Consider the following 17,814-nt stretch of genomic DNA (forward strand, 5'->3'; position numbering starts at 1 on the left):
GCGAGTATCACTAATGTAATTTAGTATATACTCAAACAGTGGATAGCGTTTTTGGCGCGCGCTGACTGGCTACTCAAGCTCCGGACATCCTTTGGTATTCACCTCCGAGCAACTCGCGCGCGAAAACTGTACTCGTTAACGGAATAAACTAGTCAAAAGTCATCCTTTCGTGTTATATTATCTCACTGTTTTAGTATATACTAAAACAACTATTCACCTCAGTGTCGGTGGCTAGTGGTGGATATTTACCGAGCCGCGAACGGATTCCGCTAAAAGTTCGAGCAATGAGTGCAAAAATTAAGTACCAAAAACCTACTCATAGTACGGTAACATTTTACATACTATTTGAAACATCGCACTGAAATTCATTTGTCTTATAGTGACAACGTAATTTACATTTTTGTTTGTAACTCTAAAGCATTCTCGAGAAAATTAAAGTCAAACCTCGTAAAATGTTTAAAACGCGCGCCATTTTGTTTTTAACTGGCGTGAAACGTACGTTTCAAATCCATTTTTCTCTGGCGCGGTCAGCTTGAGAGCTATTGTTTTGGTTGGTTTTTGTTAGCTGTACTCAAACCGTTACCATGTTATGAGATCTCTGTGGTAACTTTCTTTTTTCCTGTATTGCTCGAATGTTAGGCGGAAACCATCTTAACTATTTATTTATTAATCATTGTAAATCATTTCTTTCTTAACAGCTACAGGACGTTTGCGCATTGCTATCTTTAGAAACTGAGTTCATTGACTGGCGGAAGTTTCTGCTGGCGGCCGCGCAGCCCTGGCCACCAGCGTCTAAAATGGATCTGTTGTTGACTCTGGAGCGGTGTCGGGAAGTGGACTCGTCATTCTTAGGGAGGGTGACTCGGGAACAATTTGACCAGGTGTGTTGGCGTACGTCAGTGAAATAACGATGCTGATTGGCTACCATCTGTGTTTATCAGTGTACCTTTGGGAGGGAGGTTGATAGGGGGTAGGGGAAAGAAAGAGGATGGAAAATTTCTTGGATTGAGTTAGTACCATTTTTACAGGTGTACGTTTTAGCGATATCATATGCAATAGTGAAAAGGAAACAAATCTTTTGAGCCATTGCCTAGTTAGTTCACCATCTTGACTTGAAGTTAATAAAGATGAATGTGACGAAACATGTTTTAGCATTTTATTCAAAAGAAAAGCTTACTCGCTTTTACGCACGATACAGTGTCTTCATGTTAGTGAATAGAATAGAGACTGTGATCTACATCGTGACTTTATTTTTGCAAGCATTACATCCAATAGCGAAACCTGTGATCTTTATTATTAGTTATTCCAAAAACCTTCAGTTTAGTTACAGCTTGTCATTTTATACGTTGCGGTTGCTGTATAATTGAATTGTTCATGTTACACAGTGTGAATGTTTTCTCTGTTCTCACTTATGAGCAGGTAGAGCTTTGGTTCTCAGGACAACAAGAACTAGAAAATCCTCAGGACCCGGATGTGTCTTCTGTGTTTGACAGACAAGGAAAACTTAAGAACGTGAGTTACATACACGCGTACTTTCAGCATACTTTCGCTTGGTTAGGAAATGGTGCGTGACAGAAAGGTTGCAGCAATAATGGTTTATTATTATCCACATCACGTAGTGGAGCACAGTCAACTCTCTCTTAACGGACACCTCTATAAGACGGGTACCTTAAAAAGACGGACACCAGGTGTTGGTCCCGTCCCTGCCTTTTTCAGTCATTTTACTGTAACTGAACTCCTACAAGACGGACACCTCTCTAAGACGGACAGTTTGGGCCGGTCTCGAAGACGACCGTCTTAGAAAGAGTTGACTGTACAACTGACGCGCGAAACGAGTACAAATATCTCACGATATTTTTACTCCACGCCACCGGTTTAACAGGTTTCGTGTAGTTCTGTTATCTCTGCTGACCGCACGAAAGATTAAAGGTAGTAATCCCTCCTTTCAAAGAAAAAAACGTTAGGTATTGCCTCATGAACTGTAAGAAATTGTCTGTGACCCTCCCACTCCATCAAACACGCATACAATACCTGAATTCTCCTTAGACGCACTTGTGAGACACGAAGAAATACTGCTGCACGTTCAATTGTTGAACAGTACTGTCTGGGACAAACAGTACATCATATCAACATTCAACGGAACAATCCATTTCTTGATTATTTGACTGCAAGAATAAATCGCTTTCTGAAACACTTGGTTGTAATTTCGAGTAGCCTGTGTACAGCCGTCCCCCTCCTCTCAAAGAAGGGGAGGGGGACGGCTGTACACAGGCTAATTCCGAGTCGCTTTCCTCGGAACTATTAAGAGCCTCATTCCCTTGCGTTTCTCACTTTTTGGCGAGATTTAATTTGAATTCATTCACGGTACAAAAATAATTTGTAAACATCGTATGTATTTGAAATAGGACTTAAAGCTCCCTCCCCCAGTCAAGTGAATTATTTTACTTTGAGCCTCCCTTATCTTTCCATCGATTTTGATGCCCCCCGCCCCCCTCTGGTTTCAGCCTCCCTCCTGATAATAATTAAACGGTCGCTTATTTTATTTCGTCGCAAAAAAAAAATAAAGTCATGTAAAAGAGTCAAAGAACTGACATACCGATAGCTACATAATGGTTACTGTTGACTTATTACAGGCGTTTTATCAGATATTTGCCGATCAGAACGACAGTGTACCTTCGTTGGATTATACTGACATGGTAAGGAAAACGCCAACTTAAAAGCCAACTTCGTTCCCAGGCCTTGGGTACGAGGTTCATAAACAGCTGAAATTGCTACAGCAGCCGGAATAATGTCACGCCACAGCGGCGTTAAACAACCGAATGCTTTTCACAGGATATATGCCACGCAATTTAAAATAGTTTTTTAAAAACTTATCAGCGTTTTCAAGTCAAATATGAAAAGCAATGATGCTAAAAAAATGCTCTGATTGGTTAAAGGAAACCACGATTCTCTGTCATTTAAACCATCAAAGCGAGATGATGGAAGATTGGGAAAAAGAAGTAATTTTGGAGGATTTGCTTCCACCGTAATTGTCTACTCGTGAAAACTTTGATAAGGAAAAGTACCCAAGATGCGTCTGGAAAGACCATTTGACAAGGAACAATAAGTAGTTCTTAGTTACAGTGGAACCCCGATATAACGATATGCCAAGGGGGCAGTAAATTTTTTTTTTTTTATCGAGGATTCTTTTTATCGGGGTTCCCTCCCTTATTTTTTTTTTTTTCCGGTATATTATTTTTTTTTTTTTTTTTCGGGTTTTTTTTTATTTTATTTTTTTTTTTTTGGGGGGTTCCTACTGTGTTATGCTAAAAAAAAACAAGGTGAAAGTGACAATAACTACGCGAAGATAAACAAAAACAAACTATTACACCCTCATGTTAACGGTTAAAAAATTGTTTTTGATTTTAAATTTTTTAGACCGGTTTAATTGTTATTTTTCTTTGTCACATATTCATAATGTTAATCTAAAACGAAAAATAAAAAGCAAGCCGGTTTATTCACTGTAATTTTTTGATTTACAGCTGTTGTACTTTGCTGCCGACCCAGACCCCTTGGAGGGTGTTCTCCGCGCCCTTAGCGTGGCTGCAAATCAACCAATGCCATCCAGCAAGTCATTAGTTCATCTGCCTCAGCCAATGACAGACGACTATGGCGGTGACGTCAGTGTTCCACAAATCCAGGTACGTGAAACTTACTAGCTGATTACCATGGTAACGAAACAGGCTTGTGTGTTTGTAAACAGCATCGAACGCACATTTCACTTCACAAATTATTATTCTAGAGTGGTTTTCTAGGTGAAGGGGACAAATACTGATGTGGTGCAGCAAATTGGTGGTTTTCATCTCAATTCATCAAATTTCTGCAATTTAAGGCCCCGTCCACACTGACCCGGGTAAATTTGAAAACGCATCTCTTTTTCTCCGGTTAGGCCAACTGTCCACACTGAAACGGCGTTTTAGGTCACCGAAAACGGAGCTTTTCAAAACGCTCACCAATGAGCGTTTGGACTTGGAGCGTGAAATAGTGTATTTTTATATTTTATTGTAAATAATTTTGGAGGGCCACTGGTTTGTTAGTATTTTTTATGTTATTTTAGTGCTACCCTCGTTAAATAGAGACTTTACTTTTACTTTTACTTACTAATGAAGCGTTTCGTTTTCAAATTTACCCGGGTTAATGTGGACGGAAAACATTTTACGCGGCGTTTTCAAATTTCTCCGTTTTCAAATTTACCCGGGTCAGTGTGGACGGGGCCTAAAAGAAATCATTTCTAACACCAAACATCGAAAACAAATTCCGAAGTTCCACTGAATTCCACTGAATCGTTAAAAAGACGATTTTACAAAATAGCTACACGTGAGATTTTACTTATAGTTTACATGGTTCTTGTGAACCTTAAAGTTCATTTTGTCAGGCTCTTATAAGAGATTGTTTTGGTGTTTCAAAGATAATTACTTACATCTTTAGCTTTTAAAAAGATTTAAAGTATTCTGGTACCCGATTAGTTTTTGTCCAACTAAAATTAATATTACTTGATTTCCTGAGGATTCCGTCTTAAGCTGTTAATCCTGAAAAGTTATTCTTTTTACATATTCAAGTAGTATTCGAGTAACGTGGAGTTCGATATATTTTGGAGTTCGAGTTAGCCGATAATAGCAAAGATATCGTTGACGTCACCTAATGGTATTAATATGCCAACCAGAGAACTATTGGCTAGTGAAACAAAGAGTTCTTTTGTTTAACTTGTTGGACATTTAAATAACAAAGACAATGTTTGTAAACAAAAATCTTCCCTATAAATGACTTAACAAAAAAAAAATCCAGGGGAAATGGTTTTTAGCTCGGGATAGAGGGATCCCGGGGGGGGGGGGTACTCCCATAAATTTCGGATAGGGGTGTGCCGCCAAGGTTCTTAAACCCTGACCCTATTTAAGGATAAAGCAAGCGAAAATTGATACCCTTTTTAAGGCCCAAAACCGAAAAATGACACCCTATTCAAGGGGAAGAGAAGCGTTCCGTGACGACCCAAATATCGTCTAACCGCGCACGGCAAGACACAAATCTTTATAAAATCGCTTTTCTAATACCTGAACAGAAAATTCAGTTTTAAGTTTTTCGTTTAGCTGGGCGTTTATTTTAGCTAATAGAATTTAGCTAAAAACCATGGGCGGCACATACCTATATAGGCCACATATGGGAGTACCCCCCCCCCCCCCCGGGAGAGGGATGCTCGACATGACATAGCGAGATTCAACTGTACCTCTAATTGTAGAAAATAATATTTACATAGTCGGTTTATGTTAATATGATCACCTTGTTAACAAAACAACAAAAGGTCAGTCATTTATTTTCATATTTAAAAATCCCTCAAATACGTCTCATAAAGTCTGGGTGAACAAATTGATTTGACTGGAAAAACGTGAATCAAACGCCCAAGTGACGCGTGGTTTCGCTTATCGAGGAAGTTTTAGCTTATGTTCACTTTCCACTGAGTTGGCAATCTTTATACACTATTGTATTTTACAATCAAAATGTCGAGTTATAAATATACATAACTGCCGGTCCATTTAAAGCCTATTTTTTTTGCTGTCACGCTATATTTCCTCTCAGGATTTTCAGTCGGGCTTTGTCTGCTATGCAAATATGACGGAGTTGTTGATTGGCTACATGCAGATCTCGTGATGTGCTTGTCATTTCTTATGTATAGCCCGAAACCGAAATTCCCAGACACTTCCGGCCTTACTCTCATAAAGTGATAAACACATCGACTTACCATTCTATTCCGTCAGTTCACTTCAAGAGTATTTGAGCGCTGAGTGCAATGGCTGAATCAGGGCATGATGTGAATTTACACCAACAGCTAAACCTTGTCTTCAAGTCTCTAGGAGAGCGAGGAAACGAAGCTGAAATATATAAGGATTACAACGAACATGTTCCGAGCTACATTTTAGGGCAGCTGTCGGAGTATTTGAGCAAGAACACTGATAATCACATCATGGTTCGACCTTATGGAAGCGCAGCTGAAGATTTAAAGTGCCTTGTACCAGACGATTATGGAGATGTTGATATTATGATGTTCCCTACTGCAGATAACTGTATGATCTACGAAGACCTGCTTGAATATTCACTGGAGAATCCGCTGCATGTGAAAATCAACGGAAGCGGTCACCCCGTGTTACAATCCTGCCTCGTGGACGACACAGAATACGTGGCAACTTCAGCCTTAAAGAATTTCCATCCTGCAATCTATGGAAGTGATTCGCCCAAGTTACTCGATTTTCTTATACATATATTGCGAGCAATGTCGCGAGAAGATCTTACAGTCCATCCGGACGTTATTTTCGATTGGAAGAACAAAGGCAACAGTCCAGCATTAACCATCGATTTTAAACAGTCGTTTGAGACGATGTCTGAACAGCTACAGAAGGTGAAAGACGCCCAAAGTTGGTGTAATCTGAACACGGCTGAGTGGGAATGGTTGGCCAATGCGATTTGCATATCAAAAGGAACTGAATATACCAGGGAACACGCTGAAGTTTTGAACGAGTATTTTCAGTATATGCGCGAGCTTATTCAAGCATCTGTGACTAAAGGTAGTTCAAGCAGTATTTTTGAAGGCTTTCCTGGTGTTTTGCAAGAGCTTTGTTGTAGCGATGCAGCGGAAAACTTCAAAGCCCGAGTTCAAGCCATCGAAAGTCGATCACAACGAAACGAAAGCGGAAGTATGACCAGCGAAGTTGTTTGTCACGGCCAGCAACGTGTCACGCCAGAAAATCGTGACGGAGACGAAAGCGGAAGCGGAACGGAACCTCCCAGTGCCAAGACAAGTGTCACGCCAGAAAATTGTGACAAAGCTCAGATGCCCACTGAAGATTTAAAACCTACCTCGGGCTCCGATTTCACGGAAATATCTCGACAATTCTCAGAAGAATCAGTAGCTACTCAAGTACCTGAAAGCGAAGGTGAACGTGACAAGACTGAAGACGCAACTATTGGTGGTCATGAAAAGGTCCACAGTGAATCCAAAACCGATTTGAAACAAGCAACTGAGAAAGAAGAGCTTACCTCTGAAGATATGCCACACAAAGAAGATGGTAAAGAAGAAGATAGAAAGAGAGAAATTGATAGAATAACGAGGGATAAACGCTTTTTTGAACACATCTTAGGAACTGGAATAGAGATGAAAGAGCAGACCGATATAGCTAAAGAGTACAAGCGGAAACTCGGAATTGATCTCGTCCCCGCCTTGAAATGCCGAGGATGGCCGAAGGTTGCACGGGAGTGGATCAAAAGAGAGCGTAAATGGCCTTCGCCGGAAATGGTCAACAATGTTATTCAGGAGGGCTACCACTTGGTAGTAAAGCCCCCAAAGAACAGTGGCAATCCAGATTGCGACTTCAGAATATCCTTTTCCCATGCTGAATACTTATTGAGCCAGGAGATGAACGACATCCAACGGGAGTGTTACCGCTGTCTGAAGAAATATCATCGCGCTTATCTTTCCAAGCCAACCGGTTTGGTGACATTTCATCTAAAGAATCTTCTTCTGCAAACGATTGAAGAGACCGGTGCTGAGATGTGGACCGAAAGCAACCGTGTAGAATGCATGATGAAGCTCCTCGGGAACCTTTTGGAAGCTCTTACAAAGAAGGATTTGCGGCATTTCTTCGTGAGGTCATACAATCTGTTGGGAGTAGACTACATCGAAGATCCCAGGGTTCTTGAATACCTGGCCAAGGAAGCTGAGAAGATCATGGAAAGCCCAAAGGAATTTTCACAAAAATTGATCCAGAATCAAAGCGATGTGATGCAAGTCGAAAAGGAAGAATGCGTTCCAAGCAGTGAGCCTGTAAAACCTGACTCAGTGCAGGGACGTGAAGGAATCGAGAACGCTTCAAGATCCGGAAGCAGTGATGAGGCCCAAAGCAAGGGGGAGGCGTCAACAGTCCCTGTATTACAAACAGAAACACCTCAAGGAAGCAGTCCAATGCCAAACTATCGATACCATGACATGAAAGATATTTACTTTGAGGTCAGCAAGGAGTTGATAGATATGGCTCTAAACGACGCTGACTGCAACCTTGAAACGCTGGATCCGCTGGAAAAGTCCCTAGTGCAAGATCTCAGAGAACTTGCAAGCGTTCATGGCCTGCAAGGTTGAAGATTTCCTTAAAATGCTTGGAACCGGCTGGAACATGGCGTACCAAAAGGCTTGGATTAGCACTGAACCGGACATGAGACGCAGGATGCTTGATGCAATTCAAGGTCAACTTGAAATGTGGAAGTACGCGTTGAAGCAAGAAGACTTCGCACCAGGAAATGAAGAAGCAATTGCTAACAGAATGCTTGATCCTACTACCGACAATCCTTTCGATTTGAATCACGTGATTCCCGCTGGTGGAGCACTACAGTTAATTCGCAGGTGGCTCAATAGTCTTGAACTTCAGCCAAATCAACTAACCCAGCCACAGGTGGCCAATATGGATGATATTCCATTAGACTGACTTAAACCACCCATCGGATACCACATTCTTTATTAAGACTCGAAAGTAATTCTATACTTCAGTTTTGCGTTCGGGAACTCTGAACTTGCTCTTATTATTTAGAGCAAACGTACTATGAAGTTTTGGCCAATCAGAATTGAACAAAACTAAAACCAATCAAGATACCCGTCACTTGTCTTGTTGATTGGTTTATTGCGTTGGTTGTTTTCTAATTTCCTTACGCGAGAGAATTGTAGTATTGCTAATGTTAAACTAGGGGTGTTAACCATTGAACCAAAATTCCCGGAAATTACGGTTGGAAAGCAAAGGAAGCAGTACTTCCAGGTGATCTCGTTTAGAAATTGTGGACAAAGTTTCAAGGAAGTCAAACAACAAAAACAACAAAAACTTTGTTGAAGTCCTTTTATTCCAGTCGGTACGAACCGTTGGAAAATTCTGTACCATTTGCTTATTTCTCCATTTTCCAGTCTCTCACTATGGGAATACAATAACCGGAAACCGTATTATAAATGTAGGCGTCATCTCTTTTGATTATTTAGTTGACTTTAGGAAAAGAAACACAAACGGTCCCAACCGGTTCTTTCCGGCAAATGATAAACATCCATTAAGTCATGACCCAGGAGAGTAACCATGCGTCTTTGTTTCCTTATATGTAATGATTTTAGCCACCTTTTGAGAAATTTTCTTGTCAGGACGAACAAAATCTACAGTATATAATCGTCAACTAAGCAAATAAGGTCGGCTGTTTGTTACACGCTGATAACAAATAAGAAGAGGACCAATAGAACAGGTCCGATGAGCAGATACGATGAGGAGCACAAACACAACTTTTGCTACATATTCACGCATGTGCATTCTCAAAATAAATAAAACAAATTATTAATATACATTTTATATTAAAGTTTGCTGCTTTGATTATGAAGCGTTTGTTTGAAATAATAAACGCATATAACTGTAACCATATGAGATCATTATGTTTGTCTCCTTTCGCCTACCGGGGGAGGGGGAGGGGAAGGCACTCCCGTAAACTGAGAATAGGAGTGTGCCTATTCAAGGCTTAAACGACTAAATAAGAATTGAAATCGTTAATCCCTTTGGATATGCTTCACACAGTCGAACACTGCACTTTTTAATAAAACTAACTCCCGAACTCTTCGAAGCCAATCTCTTCTGTCTACCTCGGAGTCGTTTCTAAGATTTTGGGCCTTTGTTAGAGTTGTTTTTATAGGCGAATATTTGCTGACATCAGCATTTACCGTTTGCCTAATTAATTAGCTTACGGCTTTTTGTGGAGAAGGCATCATGCTATGTAAGAAATTAACTCCAAAAGTTTAAGACCTTGTTAAAGTTAGTAATCAACGAAGTTTTTTTAGTCTTTTTTTCTCAAAAACTGCAAAATTGCTGAGTGGTAAAAGCGCTATTGAACTCATACGTTCTTTCCAAAATTTTGAGTTTTTAAACCCGCGTCGCACAAAAACTATTCAAAAAATACATCGGACTCAATTTTGTACGGACAGTTTATCGTGCCATGCCCTTTTAATATTCAGAGTTGATATTTTTGTAGCTCGATTACGGGGACTAAAACGCATGTGATAATGAGTCAGATGCTGTACTGATCAAAGATTCGCCGATACTTTAATTGCATGTTCGTCCATTTTGATAAGGGCACAAGGTATAATGAAACACTAATGAGTGTTTTGTATTACAGGAACCCACATCACCACCACCAGAGATGGACTCACTTGTTACACTGGATAACCTGATGAAGGTATGGTACACATCTACATTTTTAGGTAACTTTTATGTCATATTAACCAAGTGTGAGGGCCGCATTGCGAAAATATCGACTCCAAGTCTCGACAGCACGGACCGAGCGCATCGAGGTCCGTACAAGAAAGACCGAGCAGGCTTGGTTAATAAGAGATTTATTACACGACTCTGTGATTAAACAAGAGCTGTAGAAACTTTATCGGGTGCAACACTTAAAGAAATATTAGCTCGACAATAAAGTACTCTGATTGTCGTAATTTTTCATTTTAGTTTTTGGCCCTCATATTCGCCCTCGTTGTTCGCTGTCCTTTTCGCCGAAAAATAGTGGGGGAAGCCGTTAATGAGAAAAAAAAAAAAAAAAAAAAAAAAAAAAATAAAATTAAAGAAAAAAAAAACGAAAAAAAAAAAAATGATAAGTAAGTTATCTCTCTTATAAGTGAATTTATCTCAAAACGAGTTTCTTAGTAAACTATATGTTGGATTCACCGACAGGTTTTTCACCATGGCGAAGGGCGACTGGAGGACACTTATCGCTTGAGTGTAACTTCTAACCCAGATGACGCATATGCAAGGGTAAGACAATGATAGATAGTACTTGTGTTTTCTGTCAATATTTACAAGGTGATAAAATAAGCCGAATTTACTTAGAACGGAGTCACGGTATTCTATTTTTTTGTCACCGTTGTTTATAATGTAAATTTTCCCCTACTCATATCCGTCCACTTGTTTAATGCTAGTTCTGAAAATTTGATAAGACATCTTTTTTTAAAGCCGATGGGGAAAGGGGAGGGGGAGGTGTGTTATTTTTTTTTTTTTTTTTTTTTAAAAAAAAAAAAAAAAAAAAAAAAAAAAAACACTGGCGACAACGTCGACTCACAAATGGATTTATATTTTACTTAAGAATCTCGCGGCTCTCCAAATTCATTTAGTGCGTTCATTGGTGTCAGAACTAATCTCCAGCTCAATATGTAGGCGCATTAACAAATTCAGAGTTAAATATAAAAAAATCGCCGTCTTGTTTCACGTTCTTCAGACTACGCAGAATTTGTTCATTTCACGTTGCTGTTTTGCAGAGAATGGCTAAGAAATGTTCCAAAATTTCTAACGCACATGTAGAGCTATTTTTCTGCTCACTTATTCTTTTGTTTGGCGTCGTTCTCGTTGCCGTTGCCGTCGTGGTTCTGTAAGGTTCCTAATACTTAAAAAGAACAGCTGATGTCTAGGAAGCAGTTATTGTCAGTATCCACTCGTCACCAGGTCCCTTTCTATCCACAGGAACGTTTGGCAGGTGTGTTTGTGGAGCTTGGTGCCGAGGAAACAGAGGCCGTCCCATTCCACCTGCTGTACCAACATCCCATCATACAGGACTGCATGCATATTTGTCAGCGGTTCAAAACATTGGTAAGTGCTTGTTATTTCGCAGTTGGCTTTTCTTTTAATGTGCTTTGGAAACTCGTATGATTAGGAAAAGGGGGAGGATTTTACGTCTGAAAAAGGTGTAAGGATAGGTAGGACATAAGAGAAATTCAAAGACACGCCTATGTAAAATTCAAACAAGACCTGTAGCAGGGAGGCTTGTTTTGGGAAAAAAATTATATATTCTCTAAGAGTTAAAGATTATTTCCAGTCCGTACTGCGCAATCTCCGCTTGCAATGTTTATGCGTGTCTCACACGAAAGAATGCTTACTAGCAAAAATAAAAATTCTTGCACGAACTTACCTCTTTTCTTCATTATTAGCACCAGATATCCTTGCAAAACAATAATAACGAGTAGAAGAACCTCGACGCTATTCCAAACCGACGTTTCAGCTCATCGAGCATTCCTGAACGAAAAGACCCTTAATGGCGGACTATAAAACCTTATGTACGCTTTTACAAAAGTGTGACGTATCAACAAATTCAAACCAAGAATGAAAACGAACCCCGAGACTGCTGTACGGACTGGAAATGAATTTTCTTCTCCTGGAAATGAATTTCTTCTCCAAGTGGATAATGCACTTTTGTCAGTATTAAAGGTATCAGTATATTTAAATCAGAGAGGTAATTATTCCTTTTTACTTTTGTTTTCCTTAGGATCTTCGAAACTCTTTCAAGAGTTCTTCCATGGATTCCTTTGAATAAGTTTGAATACTGTCACACTAATTTATTCATGATTTTAACTTCGTGAAAACAATTTTCACATTCACGTGTAGATTTAGCTTGTACAGTGAGTGTATATCATACTCCCTTGTGTATGTTTTGGTTTTGTAATAAAGGTTTGAAATAGAAAATGTCCATATGGTTTTTGCAATGCAAATAGTGTTGATTGTATAATGAAATTAAACGCTAAAAGATTGGAACGACGTTTCGACCGTTCGACGGTCATTTTCAAGTTAGGTGTTAGAATAAAATTACATGTGTAAATATAGTAAAAGCGCTAAAATATGTACATACAAACAATAGACAATAAGAATAAAAAGGCTAAAAATGGCTAAAAAATAACTTTGTGCGAATGGCATGCATAGTTGTAAAAGATATAATTAAAAACGTAAAGCAAGCGAAAAAGACAACGAGAATAAGAACATTAAAATACCTAAAAATATATCTAATCAAATAATTTCGCGCGGAGCGAGTCACTCTGTTTGTTAAGTTTCGGTTTCAGAAGCAACTATGCATGCCATTCGCACAAAGTTATTTTTTAGCCATTTTTAGCCTTTTTATTCTTATTGTTATTGAGATGTCTGGATCACAGACCCGTCACGAGTTGGGTGTCTAGCAATGCACTTCAAACCACTCGGCGACCGACCAGCCGCTTACCACTTACTTTAGTTTTTTTAAAAGTTACAATCAGTGTAAACCCTAATCTCGGTTTAAAACTTTTTTAAGCGTTTATTGTGCAGTTAAGTTTCCGAAAAGCCTGATACCTGCTTCGAATTTTAGCCGAACTTCATTATCCTAACGTGCATGATAACCCTGTCGCGTATTTTCGATCACGTAGATATATCTGACAATTAAAGAAATTTATCTTAAGTGTTTATGATACTTGCATTTTTTGAGACATAATTCAAAGAAATTTAGAGATTTTTTTAAGTATGACCCACCTCTAAAAGAAAAAGCTAATAAGTATTCCTCTTCTTGAAAGAGCATTGTAGGACCTTTCCCAACAAAGGCATAGCTACTTAGCTTCCACGAATTCGCTCGTTGGCTAACTACATCATAAGAATACAGTGCACAATTTATCTTTATCTTGATAGCTCAACCAAGTCGTTAGCTTACACCAACTAATTTTTAGTGAACGAGTGAAGTAGTTTTTAATGCTTCTTTTTATTTGGGTGTACACAGCGAGGTGCCAAATGAAAGAATCATTAATGGGAAATCTGAAACAAAACAATCCTTGGTAGAAACAAAGAGTTCAAACTGTCCGATCGCGGGTTATATAAAACATAATTATAAAACATGTACATAATAAATACCAATGAGCACGAAAAGATTTTCCATGTAAACTATAAAAAAAGTTGACTCGCCTCGCCCAGGGATCAATATTTTGGACGAAATCTATTTTGAACGACGTTTATGCTTCTTAAATTCCTTGAAACGCAACGTTAGCGAATTAAGATTTTTTTAAGTCTACCGGCGATAAACAGGTGATGGTTTCTTTTCCTTTTGGAAAAAATAATTCAGAGAAACTTTTCCAACAAGTTCATAGTTACTCGACTTCCGTGAACTTCCTTTGGATAACTACATCATCAGAGTATAGCGTACAATCGTGTGTTAAATACAAAAAACTAAATACAATTGTTAGCTTTAATACATCAACTTATTTGAAAGGAAAGAGTCAGGCTGTTTAATAGCTTTTTTCATTTAGGTTTACGCTGCGTGATACGGAATCTAAAAGATCATTAATGAAAAATCTGAAACAAAACATTCTTTGGCAGAAACGAAAAGTTCTATCTGTCCAATCTTGGGCTTTTCAAAACATAATTAATATCAGTGAACACACCGCTGTCAGAAAATTTAAAAAATTGAAAAATTGACTCGCTTCGTCTCGAGCCCAGTTAATATTTTGGACAATTCAAATTATTCCTTCGATTAAGAAAAATGACGGATATTCTCATTCTGAGTTCAAGGGGACCCTGCGATATTTGAAGCCAAATTTCTTTAGGGCAAATGCTTTTGTATTTTAAATTTAGATTTTTAGCCATAATTTAAGACTCACTGTGCAACGTAATTTTTTTAACACCAACTGTACCTTCCATAAATTCTACATTATCATGTTCTGTAATTACACAACATTCACGCCAAATAATCCTTCAATGATCTTGTTTGGTTTTGAATTTTTAAATTTTTATGAAAAAAAAAAAAAAATATTTGAGTATTTTTACTAAGATACTTAAATTCGCAAACTACAAGAAAGGATCAAAACTTCAAGATGCCAATAAGGAAAACTCATTACCTCAATTATTAATTTTATGCCTTCGCATCTAAACATTTTTTTGATTTGTGAGTTCTATAAACGCACGCAATATAGTTCCCTTGATCGCGTTCCGTGTAAATTTCACTATTACCGACATATGCAAAATATGAAATAAATCATTTCGTATGTATGACCGTGAATTTCAGTGTTAAAGAAACATCAAAAATCAAATTATTCTAGTTCCAAAGATAAGCGTTTGTCACAAAACCTGCTTTTAGCCTAAATTTAATATTTTGCATACGCCGTCATGTTACTCCTAACTTTTAGTTGGGAGAAGGTCGTTCCTTATGATTTTTAAAACTTGAAGACTATTTTGGGCCTTTTCATATGAGAACGGGCAGGCCCGGTTTCCAGGATTTTCATAAAAGGAGGCGGGCTAGCCCCCCCCTCCCCCTAGGGGTACTTTCTATATTAGAATATAGGGGAGGCTCCGCAGAGCAGAGCCACTCCGTATAAAACTTTGTTGGGACCCAAGCAAAAAAATTATTGTAAATAAGACACATCCAAATTTGATGCAAAGGATAGCATCACGCAAAGCTTCTCACACAGCATCACATCGAATAAGAAGTTAAGAACTCAACTTGAGTGTTACTCGACGAAAGAGGGGTAAGGGATGAAGTACTCCATCAAAAGCCATTAGGACACTTTTTCTCTAGGCATGTAACAATCCCGAAAGATACAGAGTAAAAGCTGATAATCCTCTTTAGGGGGTGATAATCCCAGAGGGTACTGAGTGAGAGGTTATAATTCTCCAGGGTACGGAGAGGTGCATGATAATCCTCTCAAGGGAGTGATAATTCCCCCAGGGTAATGGGTGAAAGGTGACCATCCCCCAGAGTTTATGTGGAAAAGAGTGACCTTTCGGAGCCCTTTATCCCAAACCTGTCTTTGCTAAACTTAGATAAAAGCTTAATACAAGTAAACTGAACTATCTCTGTACTACAGTTAGTGTGATACAGTAATTTGACCATTTAATATTCTTTACTTAGCGTTTATTATCAACCCATTTACATGTTAAAATGTTATATATTAAGTTTACAAGTTTAAAATTGGTTTATGCATAAAAATTTGTCTGCTAAGACTGAGTTCTAAAGAAGGAGCTCAGGGGGTGTTTACATGTGAAAACTCGTACCAGTGCGAGTTCCATACCATGACTTCGTATGACTACGTGATTTCATACCGCGTTTACATGTTTTCGGATTTTCTTCATCCCAGATTGGACGAAAACTACGCATGCGCTTCAGCGAGTGGGGTAAACTCGCTCCGGTATGACTCGTTCTGGTGTGACATTTCGTGTTGGTATCATCATGAAAATGAATTCAGAGCCAAAAGAGAGAACCTGGATGAACTCGTTCTTGTATAATAGTCATTCCGATAAACACACTATAACTTTCAACTTGCTTTCAATTTAGCGTAGAGTTTCTGCTCTGAGTGTAATTTTCACATCAACTTTTAGCTAATCATGGGTCAGCTGGTGTTAACGGGTTTTGGGAAGCTCTTATAAGACTATTTGGACTCGAAATCTTAAGGTCACGGGTTCAAGTCCCGTTCTGACCACCATCTGGTATTGTTCACGTAAGTCCAGAATTCAACTCCTCGGCTACGCTCGTCAATAGCCAACTGGTCTGAGTGCCTCCTGTCAGTTGGGATTTGTAACCATGTTAGGCTCATTTAAAACATTTGTTTCAGTGTTTATGCATGGACATTGGCCTTGAAAAGCCCCACTCAAGGAGTGGTCCATGAAATATGTAATATGTAATACTGTAATTGTAGTGTGTAACTTTCAATACACGAGTTGTCCAGTATATCGGTTTGATTTGTTTTAACAACTATCTGCAACAATGCCTTTAAAAGCGAACTCAATCTCGTCTAGATCACTGAACGCAAATTCAGAGTGAACAAATTGTTAGTAAAAATTGAGCCAATGGGGTTGACAGGGTTGTTTGTAACATACTCGTTCGAAAGGAATTTCGGGAAAATTGATCGTGCTATTACTTATTTCCGACATATTTAACAGCTATAGGATCTTACCATTGATCTGGCTTTGATCGTTTAATAAAGTTTCGGGTTCAAACAGCGTCAGACTAGTAATTTATCACTTGTGTTTATGGTTCCACTGTACCGAAAAGCTCTGTTCAGCTCCCCTCTTCTAACGCAATCCCCCATTAGATAAAAAAGTCAATTAAGCGCCACGGGTCAACTCATTCCTTCAACGGAATTTCAGTAGTTGGTCATCTTTTACGATTTTAAGTTGAATGAGAAGTATCGACACATCCAATTACCGTTTACTGATTGATTTTTTTCCGGTTTCGTGCTCACGTCCTGAAATCTTTCCTGGGTATAAACCCCACGCAACCTTAATGGGTGGTAGCATGGCCAAGTGGTTTAGGGCGCTGGTCTTGTAATCCACCCTACCACAATCTGGATTTGTTCTCGGTCGTCCCGAGGTCAACCCTCGATCACGCTTTGTAAATAGCCAACTGGTCTGCCTCCCGCCATTTAAGCATGTTCTGTTTACTTGAAAAATTTGTTTCATCTGTTTAAGTAGCATGTCTGTAAAATTGCCATCTCGACGCTAAGTGTGTAACCAAAACATAGATACCTTTACTTTATTTATTTTTTATTATTTTACAGGTAAAGGAATAGGGGTGCGTGTTTCTTGTGCACGACTCTAGCAATGTCGCATCCTTTTTTATGAAAGCATGAAGTGCTTTGCTGGCTTGAATAAATTCTGGATCAGCAGTGATATTAAACATTTTTTAAGCTCGTCTTTTGTGATCATCCGGTTGTCGGTGTCTGACTTTTTAATTCAATATCAACAATCACATTGCTAAACAGCATTGACTAAACTAACTACAACACCTGGAAACCACTTGGTGCAAAAAGTTTTGATATGTTTTTGTCTTATCGATGACCAAAAAGGGGCATGTCTAAACTATTATGAACTACCTTAGCAAAACCGATGAGCGAACTTTAAATAAGCAGCCAATAAAATCACGGTGAAACTGACCGATCAGCCTTAAGGACTTAACACCATCCACTGACAAGCACCTTTTCACTTGACCCTCTTCCGCTCAGGTCAGTCG

At 38.8% G+C, this 17,814-nt stretch overlaps 1 protein-coding gene and 1 pseudogene across 1 annotated transcript in view; both read left to right on the top strand.

Moving 5' to 3' along the window:
• The window catches only part of LOC144638594 (sperm flagellar protein 2-like), a 55,478-nt gene extending 42,912 nt beyond the window's left edge, over window positions 1-12,566 (top strand). Inside the window, exons 53-60 of the mRNA XM_078497784.1 lie at window positions 699-881; window positions 1,420-1,512; window positions 2,634-2,696; window positions 3,522-3,680; window positions 10,213-10,272; window positions 10,767-10,847; window positions 11,550-11,675; window positions 12,349-12,566. Coding sequence (XP_078353910.1) covers window positions 699-881; window positions 1,420-1,512; window positions 2,634-2,696; window positions 3,522-3,680; window positions 10,213-10,272; window positions 10,767-10,847; window positions 11,550-11,675; window positions 12,349-12,396 — 813 coding nt within the window. The 3' untranslated portion in view covers window positions 12,397-12,566. The remainder of the gene's footprint in view (window positions 1-698; window positions 882-1,419; window positions 1,513-2,633; window positions 2,697-3,521; window positions 3,681-10,212; window positions 10,273-10,766; window positions 10,848-11,549; window positions 11,676-12,348) is intronic.
• LOC144637761 (uncharacterized) lies at window positions 5,292-9,288 on the top strand (annotated as a pseudogene).
• Window positions 12,567-17,814: the final 5,248 nt, after the last annotated feature.

Source organism: Oculina patagonica, chromosome 14, assembly GCF_052425735.1.
Source record: "Oculina patagonica isolate OP01 chromosome 14, crgOcupat, whole genome shotgun sequence".
Lineage (NCBI taxonomy): Eukaryota > Metazoa > Cnidaria > Anthozoa > Scleractinia > Oculinidae > Oculina > Oculina patagonica.